The sequence below is a fragment of the Miniopterus schreibersii genome, assembly GCF_964146895.1.
Source record: "Miniopterus schreibersii genome assembly, chromosome: X".
Classification (NCBI taxonomy): Eukaryota; Metazoa; Chordata; class Mammalia; order Chiroptera; family Miniopteridae; genus Miniopterus; species Miniopterus schreibersii.
In genome coordinates this window covers 93,957,673-93,972,253 of record NC_138104.1, presented here as the reverse complement: position 1 = coordinate 93,972,253, position 14,581 = coordinate 93,957,673, and the positions used below count along the sequence as shown (strand labels likewise).

At 45.2% G+C, this 14,581-nt stretch overlaps 1 protein-coding gene across 1 annotated transcript in view; it reads left to right on the top strand.

Moving 5' to 3' along the window:
* Window positions 1–8,017, top strand: part of PTCHD1 (patched domain containing 1) — a gene marked incomplete at its 5' end in the record, with an annotated part of 56,112 nt that extends 48,095 nt beyond the window's left edge. Inside the window, one exon of the mRNA XM_081124880.1 lies at window positions 1,057–8,017. Within this exon, the coding sequence (XP_080981006.1) occupies window positions 1,057–2,711 (1,655 nt within the window). The 3' untranslated portion in view covers window positions 2,712–8,017. The remainder of the gene's footprint in view (window positions 1–1,056) is intronic.
* Between the last annotated feature and the right edge of the window lie 6,564 nt (window positions 8,018–14,581).

The window sequence follows — 14,581 nt, the reverse complement described above, 5'->3', positions numbered from 1 at the left end:
CCCATGGGGCAAGTGTCTGGCTCCAACCAGGAGAGGTGAGAGAAGTCAAGGTAGATCTGGTCTCAGGCAGTAAAATGGAGTCGACATGGGCATTTGCTGAACCTCCACTATTGCAGCGTTACTGGAATACTAACCCAGGAGGCAAAGGCCTGTGTAGTTAAGGAAGGAGGTTACTGAGCTGGCTCTCTCCCTCAGAGCCATTGCCAAATAGTGTAGAGAAGCCAGAAGAGTCACCACCTGCTTGATTCGTCATCTTTGAATAACAAAAATTGGTCAAACAGATCCCTGCAGATAAAATACAAGCCATAAACCTTCAACGTGAATTTTAATTTTGATCAATTGCCGGGAGAGTTCATATGACTCTCGTTCCTTCTTTCATTTTTCCTGCTCATTCAAACTTGTTCCTACTGTGCTCGCTTCCGTCTGTTTCGCAGATTTATTGCTTCCTGCACTGATACTTAGGGAAGGAAAAATAAAAGAGAATGTGATTTAGGTCCCTGTGAAAGCTCAATTTAAATGCAGTGCCTCTTTCTCCCTAAAGCCCTCCACGTGGCCAGACTTAAATGAGATGAGATATAACTCAGAGCCCTCTGCCCACTGCCTTCCTCCTCGCTGACCTCTAGCCAGACTTGGGATGGCAAGCCACTCAATGAGTGGCCAGGCATCCTCTCTGGAGTGTTCCACCAACCAAGGGAAGCAGACACTCCGCGAGCTACACCAACACCTTAAACTGTCGATGTACACAATCCCCGAGAGACACAGGCACAAGTCTACTCAGCTTTCTATAGGCAAAAGTCCGCCCAGCTCTCTTAAGCCAGGAGGGAACGTGAACATCTTAGCTCCTCTAGCTGCCCTTTGGCTCTCCATTAACATCTGTGGTTCACCAAAACACGGCCTCTCTCCCCGCAGAAGTCATTGGCATCTACCGTCACCGGTCCCACTAGGGCTGGTTATGTTGCCCTTGACCCTGTAAGTTGCCCATGACGGAGCCGATTCCTCTCTTTAAAGAGATCAGTCTTTCGAACTTTTCATCTGGTCTTTTTCTGCCCCCCTCAGGTCATGGATTATATGGGACTTTTGAAATGTTGTCCTCCTGGAGGAAAACTAGAGAAGACCAACACGTTAAAGAGAGAACTGCAGAGGTCTATGCCGACTCCATGCTCTCCTTTTCTCTCACCACTGCCATGTACCTGGTCACCTTCGGCATAGGGGCCAGCCCCTTCACAAACATCGAGGCAGCCAGGATCTTCTGCTGCAATTCCTGCATTGCAGTCTTGTTCAACTACCTCTATGTACTCTCGTTTTACGGTTCCAGCCTGGTGTTCACTGGCTACATAGAAAACAATTACCAGCATAGTCTCTTCTGTAGAAAAGTCCCGAAGCCCGACGTGCTGCAGGAGAAGCCTGCATGGTACAGGTTTCTCCTGACGGCCAGGTTCAGCGAGGCCACGAGCGACGGCGACGAAGCGAACACTTACGAGAGTCACCTGTTGGTATGTTTCCTCAAACGCTATTACTGTGACTGGATAACCAACACCTATGTCAAGCCTTTTGTAGTTCTCTTTTACCTTGTTTATATTTCCTTTGCCTTAATGGGCTATCTGCAGGTCAGTGAAGGGTCAGACCTTAGTAACATCGTGGCGACTGCGACACAAACCATTGAGTACACTACTGCCCAGCAAAAGTACTTCAGCAACTACAGCCCGGTGATCGGCTTCTACATATACGAGTCCATCGAGTACTGGAACGCCAGCGTGCAGGAGGACGTGCTCGAGTACACCAAGGGCTTCGTGCGCATCTCCTGGTTCGAGAGCTACCTGGGCTACCTTCGCAAGCTCAACGTGTCCACTGGCTTGCCCAAGAAAAACTTCACGGACATGCTGAGGAATTCCTTCCTGAGAGCCCCCCAGTTCTCGCATTTCCAAGAGGACATCATCTTCTCGAAGAAGTACAATGACGAGGTTGACGTGGTGGCCTCCAGGATGTTCCTGGTGGCCAAGACCATGGAAACGAACCGCGAAGAACTCTACGACCTCCTGGAGACCCTGAGGAGACTTTCGGTGACCTCCAAGGTGAAGTTCATCGTTTTCAACCCGTCCTTCGTGTACATGGATCGCTACGCCTCCTCTCTGGGCGCCCCCCTGCACAACTCCTGCATCAGTGCTCTGTTCCTGCTCTTTTTCTCCGCATTCCTGGTGGCAGACTCTATGATCAACGTCTGGCTCACGCTGACGGTCGTGTCCGTGGAGTTTGGAGTTGTGGGCTTCATGACATTATGGAAAGTCAAACTAGACTGCATTTCTGTGCTGTGCTTAATTTATGGAATTAACTACACAATTGACAATTGTGCTCCACTCTTATCCACATTTGTTCTGGGCAAGGACCTTACAAGAACTAAATGGGTAAAAAATGCCCTGGAAGTGCACGGGGTAGCTATTTTACAGAGTTACCTCTGCTATATTGTTGGTCTGATTCCTCTCGCAGCTGTGCCTTCAAATCTGACCTGTACACTGTTCAGGTGCTTGTTTTTAATAGCATTTGTCACCTTCTTTCACTGCTTTGCCATTTTACCTGTGATACTGACTTTCCTGCCACCCTCTAAGAAAAAAAGGAAAGAGAAGAAAAATCCTGAACACCAGGAGGAAATTGAGTGTGTAGAAATGGTGGATATTGATAGTACCCGAGTGGTTGACCAAATTACAACAGTGTGAGAGTGTCTGCTTGTTATATTTTCACCCTAGGTCTTACGGAGAGCAATGAGATGTTAAGGAAACAAATTTAAAGTTTTTCCTTCTTTTCTAAGGATAAGAAATGGGCATTGATTGCCCAAAAAAAAGACAGTAAAGGACAAGTGGGGGAAATGGGCATTGCATATTTCCAACCTTTGAAACAAAAGGTTGTTATCAGAAAGAATTTACACACACACACACACACACACACAGACCCTAGGAGACTTACAGTCTTCTAAACCAAGATCAAATAGAAGAGAGCTTATGAGCAAGCAGAATCCTATTTTATTCACACTGCAGATGTTGCTGGTATTGTGACAAAAACCTACTGATTGAAAGGTCAGCTGCCAAGGCAGAAATAGCTTTAAGCATTGTTCAAACAGTAAGGCTCCCAGAACTTCTGCAGAGCAGTAGCTCCAGGCAGGGTGTGTGTGGTTTGAGGTTTCAGCCGTCTCATCTAGCTCCCCAACACCCCAAGGAGATGCTTGTGAAACTTCTGGCCAGCAAAAGCAAGCCAGAACGTCAGGAGCAGACACATGGTGGAGTGGCCATCACCATGGACTGAAATTCAGTCACCCCTAAATTCACCCAGGTGAGGCAGTTTTGTTGTCTAGAATGAATTGATCATATCCCGCCCCCCCCCCATCAATATACTTTTAACATTTGTACAGTTTGGTTAATATACCTTTAAACCAGTGACAGCTCCAGCATTGCAGAGCTGGGCAATTCTATTTTGGAATATCTTGTTGCTTGTCACCAAATGGATCTGCTTTATTAGTTACAGCTCTTGGCAGGAGGCTCTGAGTACCCAAAACCACAGAGCCAAACCCAAATACCTGGCACGACGGAGGAAAAGCAGGTGTCTACTTGAACCCAGAGACACTGTTTCCATTTTAACAGAAAAATGGCCAGCTGGTACAGCTGTTTGTGGTCTGGCCCTACGTGCATTTTGTGCGTGGATGCCCAGAAACAAAATCTGCCCACGCCTAGCTGAGGAAAGAGAAATGAACGCCGAAGTGGTTATTTGCTGTAGCTGCCAACTTGTAGTGCCAGCCTGCCTTCGCTGTGATACGTGCCTGCTCAGAGACACAGAGGAGAAAAGGGGCTTTGGTGGGCGCAAGTCCCGAAGCTGAGAAACTTCGAGAAAGCGCAGGCAGGGAGATAAAGGGCTGAAAGGCAGATAGATGGAATAACTGGAAGATGTAACCACCGATACAAATCTGTCCCTGAGACAGTCAAACTTTCCTGCTACACTGGCTGCACTTCCATCTTCCTGCCCCATCCCACGCCTTTGTTGGTGCCCGTCTACTCCACCGCATGGCCCTTCTGCACGTCAATGAGCCTAGATGTTTATACTGTTGACTTGCAGTATCTGCAGGATCTAAACAGAAGCGGTTTGATCTGCAGAGGCTATGTATGTTGCCCCAGACCCCTGCGTTTCTTTAAGTCTGTAAAAATGAAGCTAAAAGCTGGTCACATCTGAGGCAACTGTCTACAGTGTTTTTCCCTTTTAGAGATGTAGCTTATTTAGGCATCTATAGCGATAAGCATTTCCCAAAAGCACCTTACCTTTTTGGACCTTAGCGGATGTACTGTGCAACTTTCCCATCCTCCACGGAGGAGGACACTGAGACCTAGGAGAATGAAGCGACTCACCCAGGGTCACACCACTAGAGGGTTTCTATCATTTTAGCATGCCTGAGACAGGGCAGGCCAATTTTAGATTTTCTCATAAGAGGGCTATTACTCCCTTCAAAGTACATTTCCAAGAAAGGAACACAGGACTTTGTTGGCCACAGAGCAGACGGGTTTGTTGTGTTTTGTTTTGGTTTTTTTGGGTTGTTTTTTTTATGTCTCGGTAATTGGGATTTAGATTTGTCATTGTCTTTACAAACAGCAAAAATGCCCAAATGATTCAGATGTAACTACACCAAGTGCAAACCTGGGCTTTCTATTTCATGTACTGTTGCTCACACAGTTGTAAATAACCTATGCAGGGGATCACAGCTAGTGCATTACACACTTGTTCAATCTCTCCTGCAGACACACTAAGTGATCATGCCAACGTGTTATGCACTCAACTAGAAGATAAGGAGCTTTAATCTGAGGACAAGCACAGTCCTCAAAAAGGGCGTAATAGATCTGCGATCAATTCTCTCTCCAAGGGGCCTGCGACTAGGCTATTATTTATAAAACACAGCTGAAGAGGGGATTGGTTCTATTCTTAAATCATATGTTGCTAAATCATTTTCTGAACTGTGTGTTCTAAATCAGCCATTGATTTAGTGTCGGCCACGTGGGGCACCCCGGGTTCAAACGACTCCACGAAACTGATCCGACACGCACACCGATCAAGTGGATTTTGTTGAGAATTTAATCATTCAGTGTGGTCAACCGGAAGGACTTACCGTGGAACTTTGTTTTACGACATAGTTTTCCAACTTGACCGAGCCCCTGTATTCCTTGGGATAATGTATTTTTAAATGAAGGGAATTTTCAACCTTGTCAACTTCTCTTTTCAACACTTGAAATCAAGGCTTATGAAATTCTGACTGTGGAATGACTTTTTTTTTTTTTAACTTGGGGACTCTGCATGCCAAGATTTATTACTGATTATTTCTTGTTAGATCATTATTTACTTGTTAATGTTGATTATTGATTATTGCTCTGACAGCACTGGTTTAGCCCCAGTTTAGCCCCACCACGGAGAAGACACTTTAGAAGTAACTCAAAATCACATCCCTGTAAAATCTGCCTTTACTTCATGAAGTTTTACTTTTTCAATTGCTATAAAGAGGGAAGGAATGACCCCAGCAAACACTTGCAAAAGTTTTCTTTTTCAATTAATTCCAACCAAGACATTAATACTCACTTTACCAAAGAAACTCATTTGGTTGGTTTTGAGTTGGTGTTTGGTGTTTGTTTACCAAAGAAAATGTTCCATTCATCAAAAACATTTCTCCTGGTCAACTTTAAAAAAAAACTGTGATACTTGGGCTTTCTTGGCCATTCATAAGGGGAAAAAAAAAAGAAAAGTCAGGGTAAGGGTGATATTCTCTCATTGAGTAAACTCAGCAGAAGACATAAATTCCCAAGAAACTTGGGCTTTGCAAGACAGAACATGATACTTGAAACGGGGCATTATTGTTTAGTACTCCAGCAATGGTCCAGTAAGCAGCATAAGGGCTCCTCAGGCTAAAGGGACTCCATGTGTTCCACAGAAAGCAAGACAACCCTCATGAAACTCCCTCTCCGTTGTTCCAGCTCGTAAGTTTTGTCTTGGTTTGGTTCTGGGTTTGGGGGTTTTCTGGCTGTTGTTTTGCTGTGGTTTAGTTTGTGGTGTTTGTGTTAAGTTCTCCTGCTCCCGCCTTTCCTATTGACTTTCACCCCTTCGATTTTCAGTCAAAAGTGAGATCATCCGAACCCATCCTCCATGGCTGCAGTTATTTATGCAATACACTGCTCTCTACAAGGCCCTTGACCCTTTTATTGTAACTAGCCACCACCCGATTGTTCTAAGTGGCGTTCTGGGACCCTGACACCACTTTCCTCCAGCCCCAGCTGTGTCTATCTCAAGAACAGGTGGGCTGGGCAGCCGCCTCGGGGGCTTGGCGAGAGTCAGAGCCTTTTGGACACAAATGGTACCCTCCTCCTAATGGCTTTATTCCTTCGGATCCTATTAAAGTAGTCCTGCAGCTTGTAGTAGTGTCTGTGAATCTCTCTTTCTCGTCTGTAAAATGCGGATAATAACAGTCACTATCTTTAAATTCAGCAAATCCTTACTGAGTGCCTAATATCACCGAGAACCTGTTCTAGAGACTGGGGACAGCAGTGAGCAAATCAGGTGAAACCGCCTGCCCTTGGAGAGCCTACAGTTGAGTGACGTGCAGATCCACTGGAAGGATTAAGTGAGATGATGCACTCATGGCAAGACCTAGCATAGAAAAGGAACTGAAGGCATTATTATTTGTAATTTGTCTGTACCACAGTGGGGCTCAGGATGCACAGCTACAGAGAGGTAAATTTTTGCAGACCAGGGCCCAGGATTAGGGCTTTGTAAGATGCAATCGGTTATCCTAGTCATTTTAGGACATTCAAAATTCAGCTAGATCACCACTTAGGGCAATTGTAACGGGGGCACAAGCCCCAGATGTTGGAGTTAGATTGTAATCCTTGAAAGAATGGGATACAGGCACTTAGGGATGGGAGTGGGGGGGGGCGGGGGCACTTACTATTTAATTACTATGCCTGGCTTGTCTGGAGACATTTGAACATTCCTTTTGGGTAATTTGCTTTTAAGTTTGTGCTACATAAAAAGTGCCAGGTATTTGAAAACGAAGTTCCTATTTTTGAAAAGCACGGTAAAGCTGTAACACGATGGGAGATACTGAATTAGTACTACTGGAATCTCTGGCAAAGAATTGAGAATGGCTTCAGCCAACACATTGCAGAGTTCCTCCCCGTGGTGGTTAAACTGTTTATTTCTGTGTCGTGCCAGTCCAGGAGAAAGCAGAGAGGAAACTGAATGAGCTCCAATCCGTTCACCTGAGTAGGCAGTGTCAGATGTCCCCCCAGCCTGCCCTCGCCTGCCTGCTTCTGCCCAGATGATCTGCTTCAAGTCCCCTTTGATATCTCTGAGGGCGCCGTGCAAGGAGAGGAAGTGAGGGGACCGGAGAGCTAAGGCCTCTGTGCAGATTTTTCAAGTTAGATTAAAATGAGCACCACAAGGGTTTGCAGGAGCCTACCTAGTGGGGAAAGAAGGCTTCTTTTCAAAGTATAAAGCAAGCAGTGTGCACCAAGGAGGCAACCCACAGAGGAAGCTTGGTGGAAGGATTGCTGCTTCTGTGGAATGTGCCAGCCTCTTCCCCTCCGCAACGTTGGCACCAGATGAATCTTTGGATAGAATTAAGCTTACCCCTGGTTTCTAATGTAAGGAGACTGAAAGCTGGAGAAGTGAAATTACACGCACAGAGCTAGTTAGAAGCAGATACAGGACTGTAACTGAAGTCTCCTAGTTCCTAGTCTCAGTCCTTTCTCCATCCTGCCACTTTACTGCCAAATTCTGTGTATCTAAATTATGGGGTCTTAACCTGGGGACCATGAATGAGTTGGTGGGAGGGTGGGACTCTGAACTCCCTAAAAATAAATTATATGCAAAAATGTGTGTATATGTTCAATTTGTGCATTTTCCTAAAGAGAGATTTCATGGTTGTCATCAGATTCCAAGAGGTCTGTGACCCAAAAAGGGTGACGAACCACTGTCCTAAATTAATAAAGACCTCGTTGGGAGTGTGGTCCTGGTGTCCTCATTTTGGCTAATGGGCAGTCAAGAATTTCTCAACCATCTTTTCTCTAAGGAGCCAAAATTGCTCCCAAATATTGGTTTCTTCATACCCAGCCAAGTGCCTACTTCCATTCATTTATTCCTCATGCGTTCATTTGTTTGTTTATTCTGCAAACATATTGTCACTGTCCAATTTATGTTCCAGCACCAGCTAAACATGCTCTCCAGGACAGGACTGGGGAAAGGACCCCTCTGCACTGTGCTCTTGTTGAAAGAATGCCAAGTTGCTTCCACATCTTCACTGTTGCAACAAAGTATATATAACCTCAAATTTACAGTAACCACATCCCATACACATACATATATGGGGCGGGGAGCCAGCAAAGCCAACGTAAAGAAGTGGGCCCTGTTAAAGAACCCGGGCAGAGCAGCCGGTTTCCAAGTTATACAGGCGTGCGCCGTGGCAGCAGCACCTCACGTCCTCGGCAGGGCTGCTCCCAGGTGAGCCCTATTCCGAGACATCCGCCAGGAGCGTGTGAGCACACACAGCAGCTGACTCGAACCAACGAGAGGATGTGTTCCGTTCACCCCATTAATGTTTATAGTGGGCAAAGAGGAAATCATGGCCATGGACATGGTTACAATTTAGGACAGGTGTGTCTTAGATACGCAAATAGAAGCCCAGTGCTCTTGACTCCTAGCCATAAGCTAGATGCCGTGTACATTAATGGACGAAGTTGGACAATAAATGACTATTTGTGCCCGTTGGCTGTGCTTTTTCTGGTATAATTTTAGGCACAATGGAATGCACCTGGGTTGTTTTAAGGGCAAGGCCGGGGGAATCACTGCTTGGCCTTCCCTGAAGCACAAAGGAGGTGCTGGCTGTTGACCAGTGCTATTTACATAACCCCCTGCCCAGACATGACAAGGGAAGCCTTCTATTGAGATGGAAACATATTAGTCCCACTATGTAGCATCTGAGTGGAGTTGGAAGACTTTTCACAGATCTATAAAGTGTTTTGTTTAATTCCTTTAAAAAATGGCAAAGACTTGACCCATTTCCATGATCCATTCCAGGCTCATCCTTGGAAAAACCCATATGATTCTCTTTGGCAAAACAATGCACTTAAATTCCAGGGTGAACCTTCAGTATGTTTGACTCAGACTTTCAGCTCTTTAATCTTTAAATTAATATCCTGCGAAAATTGCCCTTGCCCTTGGTCAGAATCACTGAGGCAGATCCCATGATGTCTCCCAGGACCATGAATGACTGTCAAAAATGGTAATGACCCATTGGCTTTGCTTCACACACACACACACACACACACACATGCACACAATGCACGGACACTCAATACACCTATAACACATGTACACACATAAACACATGCATGCATAAACATAACACCCGTGCACACTGTCTTTTACAACATAACCTGACACACTTGAGGTACATTTAAAATGTCTTAGGGGTTTGACAAGCCAGGGCTTCAGCTATGGAAACCATAACAAATACTACCTTCCCCTTCTATATGTTCCTGTGAGCATGTCTGAGGCCAGCCAAACAGTACACTAAAAAAAAGAAACCTGGAGAAGTGAACGTTTCTTGGAATTTACAAATTTGCTAATTAACAGCTGTATAGTGGGAAACTGCATTTGATGGAATTTTCTAAGACAAAAGATGAAAATAGCAAAGGCCAAAGCCACAGAGATCTCTCCCAAGGTCCGGGGTGGAAGGAGGAAGGACATATTGATGGTCATTCCATCTTGTCAACCTCCAGTCTTAAGGAGTGGGCATTTGCCATTTATCCCTAGCATTAGTTTGATAGGAAAGCCAGTATCTTTCATCCACCTCAAAGAAAGAAGGTGCCATCCAAGGCAATCTGATAATAGGAAACATCAGTTTGAGAGAAAACCAGAAACTATCCAAAACCAGAAACATATAGCTAACACACACACTCACATTTAGAGAGTGGACATTAAGAGGAGTTGGGAAGAAAAGCCCTAGTACAGTTCCAAAAATTCAGACAGTGTGACAGGAAAAAAGTAATTAATGGGAAGGTGAAATGAATCAAATTTGTGTGGAATGACTGAAAGTACGAGCTGAAAATAATGGAGTTGTTCAGAAATCCCTATAAGAGAGCTATGGAGCCTGAGTCTGTACCTTTTTAAATAAAGTAAAAGGACCCCACATTTTCTTTTGCATTCTCCACCCATAATTCCTCCCCAGTAACTTGGCAAGAATCTATTCCTATTGTCTATGATTCCAGAATTCAACCACCCACTCTTGGGTGCGTACTGACACTCCAGCTCAGAGCTGTGAGCAGAACTATTGAATGGTAGGCCCAAACAAGGAAGGCCTCAGCTTGGGTTTAACAGTTTCTTGGTCAAATTGCTCTCATTCCTCTAAATGCACAAATGTTGCAAAGCTGTAAAAAGTGTGTCTAGATAGGATACCACCTCCCACCTGTTAGAGTGGCTGCAATCAACAAGACAAGCAATAACAAGTGTTGGAGAGGTCGTGGAGAAAAGGGAGCCCTCATTCACTGCTGGTGGGAATGTACACTAGTGCAGCCACTATGGAAAACAGTCTGGAGGTTCCTCAAAAAATTAAAAATAGAGCTACTGTATGACCCAGTGACCTCTCTTTTGGGTAACTACCCAAAAAACTTGAAAACATTTATTTGCAAAGATATATGCACCCCATGTTCATTGCGGCATTACTCACAAGCCATGGAAACAACCAAAGTGCCCTGCGATAGAGGACTGCGTACAGAAGATGTGGGACATGGACACAATGGACACTACTCAGCCGTAAGAAAGATGAAATGCTGCCATTTGCCACAACATGGATGGGCCTTGAGGATATCATGCTAAGTGAAATAAGTCAGTCAGAAAAAGCTAAGAACCACATGATTTCACCCATATGTGGGATATAAAACTGAAACTCATTGACACAAACAGCAGTGTGGAGGTTGCCAGAGGGAAGGGGGTGGGGGGTGGGAGGTGAAGAGGGTCTTAATATATCGTGGTGGGAGAAGATATGACTTTGGGTGGTGGGCACACAGAGCAATATACAGATCTTGTAACAGAAACCCACACCTAAAACCTATATGTTCATATTAACCATTGTCACCCCAATAAATTTAACAAAGTGGAAAGCAATTAAAAAAAAATCAAAGATAACCCGTGCCACTGTGGCCAGTGTCTCAATGGTTAGAGCGTCAGCCTGTACACTGAAGGGTCATGGGTTTGATTCTCAGTCAAGGGCACATGCGTGGGTTGCAGGTTTGATCCCCAGCCCCCCGTCAGGGCGCATGCAGGAGGCAACCAATCAATGTGTCTCTCTCACATCAATGTTTCTCTCTCTCTCTCCCACCTTCCCTCCTTCCCTTCCACTCTCTAAAAGTCAATGGAAAAAATATCCTCTGCTGATTAACAACAAAAAAGATAATCTGGGTCCGGCCGGGCGTGGCTCAGCAGTTAAGCATCGACCTAGGATCCAGGAGACTGAGGTTCGATTCCCAGTCAGGGCACATGCCCGGGTTGCAGGCTCCATCCCCGGTCAGGGGGTGTGCAGGAGGCAGTCGATCAATGACTCTCATCATTGCTGTTTCTCTCTCTCTCCTCCCTTCCTGTCTCTGAAATCAATAAAGATATATATTTTTAAAAATTTTTTTAAAAAGATAAACTGGGCCAATAATTATTAATAATGAAATAGTCATAACAGTTTAATGTTCCTTTAGTAGTTCAATTTTAGTGGGTGACAAAAGGGAAGAGAGTCCAAATACTTAGTGATGTTGGAAACGATCCTCACTCTTACATATGAAATAGTCTAAACAGCAAAATGTAGTCCCTCTCTTATTGTCATGGCTAATAAAAGCAATTCCTGAAATTGCATATTATTTTGTAAAGTTTTTGGCTAAATCAAAATGAATTTTTTTTAATCCTCACACGATATTTTTTCCATTGCTTTTCAGAGAGAGTGGAAGGGGGAGAGAGAGAGACACTGATGTGAGAGAGACACATCGGTTGGTTGCCTCCCGCACGGGCCAGGACTGAGGCCAGGGATGGAGCCTGCAGTGGAGACACGTGCCCTTGGCCGGAATCCAACCCGGGACCCTCAGTCCACCAGCCAGCGCTCTAACCACTGAGCCAAACTGGCCAGGGCAGAATGAATTTTTAAGTTGTATCCATGTCAGTTGGTTGTAAGATCACATTTTATCATTCAGATTAATCACTGATGCAGCATTCAGAAATCTTATCTATTTCTCCACAAGAGACCCCAACATTATGTTGCATCTCCCAGCATTTAGTTGGGTTTCTTCACACTAGCAAATAGGTAATTCTGGGAGCACTAAGTTATTTTTAAGCTGAGAAAGAACAGCTAAGTCCCAGAGCCCATGATGAGTTCGGCGCGGTCAGCTTTGAGACAGATAAACATCAGGCCCTGCTGGGGGACGGCGGCAACTGCCCCCGGAGCCTGACAAAGTGAGTCACAGCACCCCGATCCACGGCGGGCGGCGCCGGCTCAGGCGGAATGAATCGGAAACACCCAGGAAATCCTCCCACAAAGAGTTAAAACACTTGTCCATCAAGGAACGTTAATAAACTATTTTTTACCTAAAGTCAAGATATTTTTCAGATGTCCAGGGAAAATCAATGTAATAAGAAATGCCTGACTCTTCCAGGAAACAATGATGTCCCATATTTTGTACCAGTGGAGTTTCTCTGACACCTAAAATATGTATTTACGTCATCCCACAACTACACAAAAACAAAATCAGCAGGAAAAACCGTCCCACTGATGATTGGCAATCCCACAGTTCCTCTCCATCTGACCAGCATTCGCCAGACGGCAACACTGCAGACTTGCCCGTGGAATTCAGAGACTGCAGAACCCCAGCCACTTCAGCTCCCTAACCCCAGGAAAGGCTCCTGCCAAACACTCGAATCCTCCGTTGGCTACCCTTTCATGGTCAAATCCCACCGTTCAATGAAGCATCCCGCTCTCAAACTGGGTATCAGATTCCACCTGTAAAGACCATTTCAAACTTATTGCTTTCACTTTTGCATACAGGTTTCCAATCTTTTTTAAACTTTATTTACACAATACGTTTGCTCTCTGACAGATGTCCCCCATTTTCCCTAGACGCACACCAAAGGGCAAAACGGCAGTGGGCCAGGGGAGTAGCTTCAGTTTTACCTTCTCTCCTTTTAGATCCAGGTATCCCCCTGCTCTTTAACGGCACTTACCGCATATTCTTCTCCTTGTTCCATTTTTTCCAGATGAGCAATCAGAAGGGTTCCTATGACTTCATTTCTTACACACAGGGTTTGGGTGTCCTGCTTGTTCAGCAGCAGCAGTCTCCTTATAAAAACCTTGCACATGGTCCCTTCTTTGGCTTAGCGGTCACCATGTTATACCTCTGTCTGTGAAAAAAGAAAAACCCATGTCCTGACCTTAGTTTAATATGTCATCACAAACAGGGAAATAAAATTGTAGCAGGAAGCACCCTATGCACCTACTTGCCTGCACTTAAAGGGAGTGAACAGAGGCCTGAGAAAAATATGTTTGGCCTCCCTTTTCTGTAGAATTCTGGTCTTGTGCCCGCTTTTAGGGTTCAGGAGGGAGGAAGTGCCGGCTGTTATTAGTTATAGGTCAACACCTGAATGGAGACGGAGGAGGAAAGCCTGGGAGGGGAGTAAGAAAGCAGTACCTACGCATGTGGTGCCAAATCAATTGTTGGGGGTGGGAGTGGGTGGGGTTTCTTTGTTTATACATATTTTTTATTGATTTGAGAAAGGAAGGGGGAGAAAGAGAGAGAGGGAGAGAGAGGAACATCGATGTGAGAGAAAAACATTAATTGGCTGCCTCCTTTACACTCCCCACCGGAGTTCGAACCCCCAACCTTTTGGTTTATGGGACGATGCCCCAACCAACTGAGCCATCCGGCCAGGGCTAACTGAATGGACGCATGATGATCACTGTCACAAAGAAAGTTTGAATCCAAAATTACATGCCACAGGTACCAAGTTACAACATTGATCTCGTAATGTAAAGGACCGGAATGATTTCACATTTTGTCTTGATAGTTCTGAGCTAGGAATAGCAAAAAGTTACACTCATACTGCTGTTAAAGTCCTTATTTAGCCTATTTCCATGGAAACTGAAAGCAGATCTCTCTCCCTCTCCCTCTCTCCCTCTCTCTCTCTCTCTCTCTCTCTCTCACACACACACACACACACACAGAGGAAGAAACCATCTAGAGTTTGTGTGTGTGTGTGCGCGCGCGCACGTGTGTGTGAGCATCCACAGGATAATTTCTGTGCGGAGACGCTCTCATCAGCGATAACTCTCCAACAAATGGAAGGAAGGCCAGGCTGCCTTCCTTTATCAGAAGCCCACCGACGACGCAGAAGAGACCCAGTTCCGAAGAGTAAGCGAACCACCCCAGGCCTTCGCTACCAGTTCCCTGGAGAATGCCATTTCATAAGCACATGTTCAATTAATTTAGTTAACTAACTTGGAACTATTTTATGGTAGGAAGATATCCACAGGAACTAA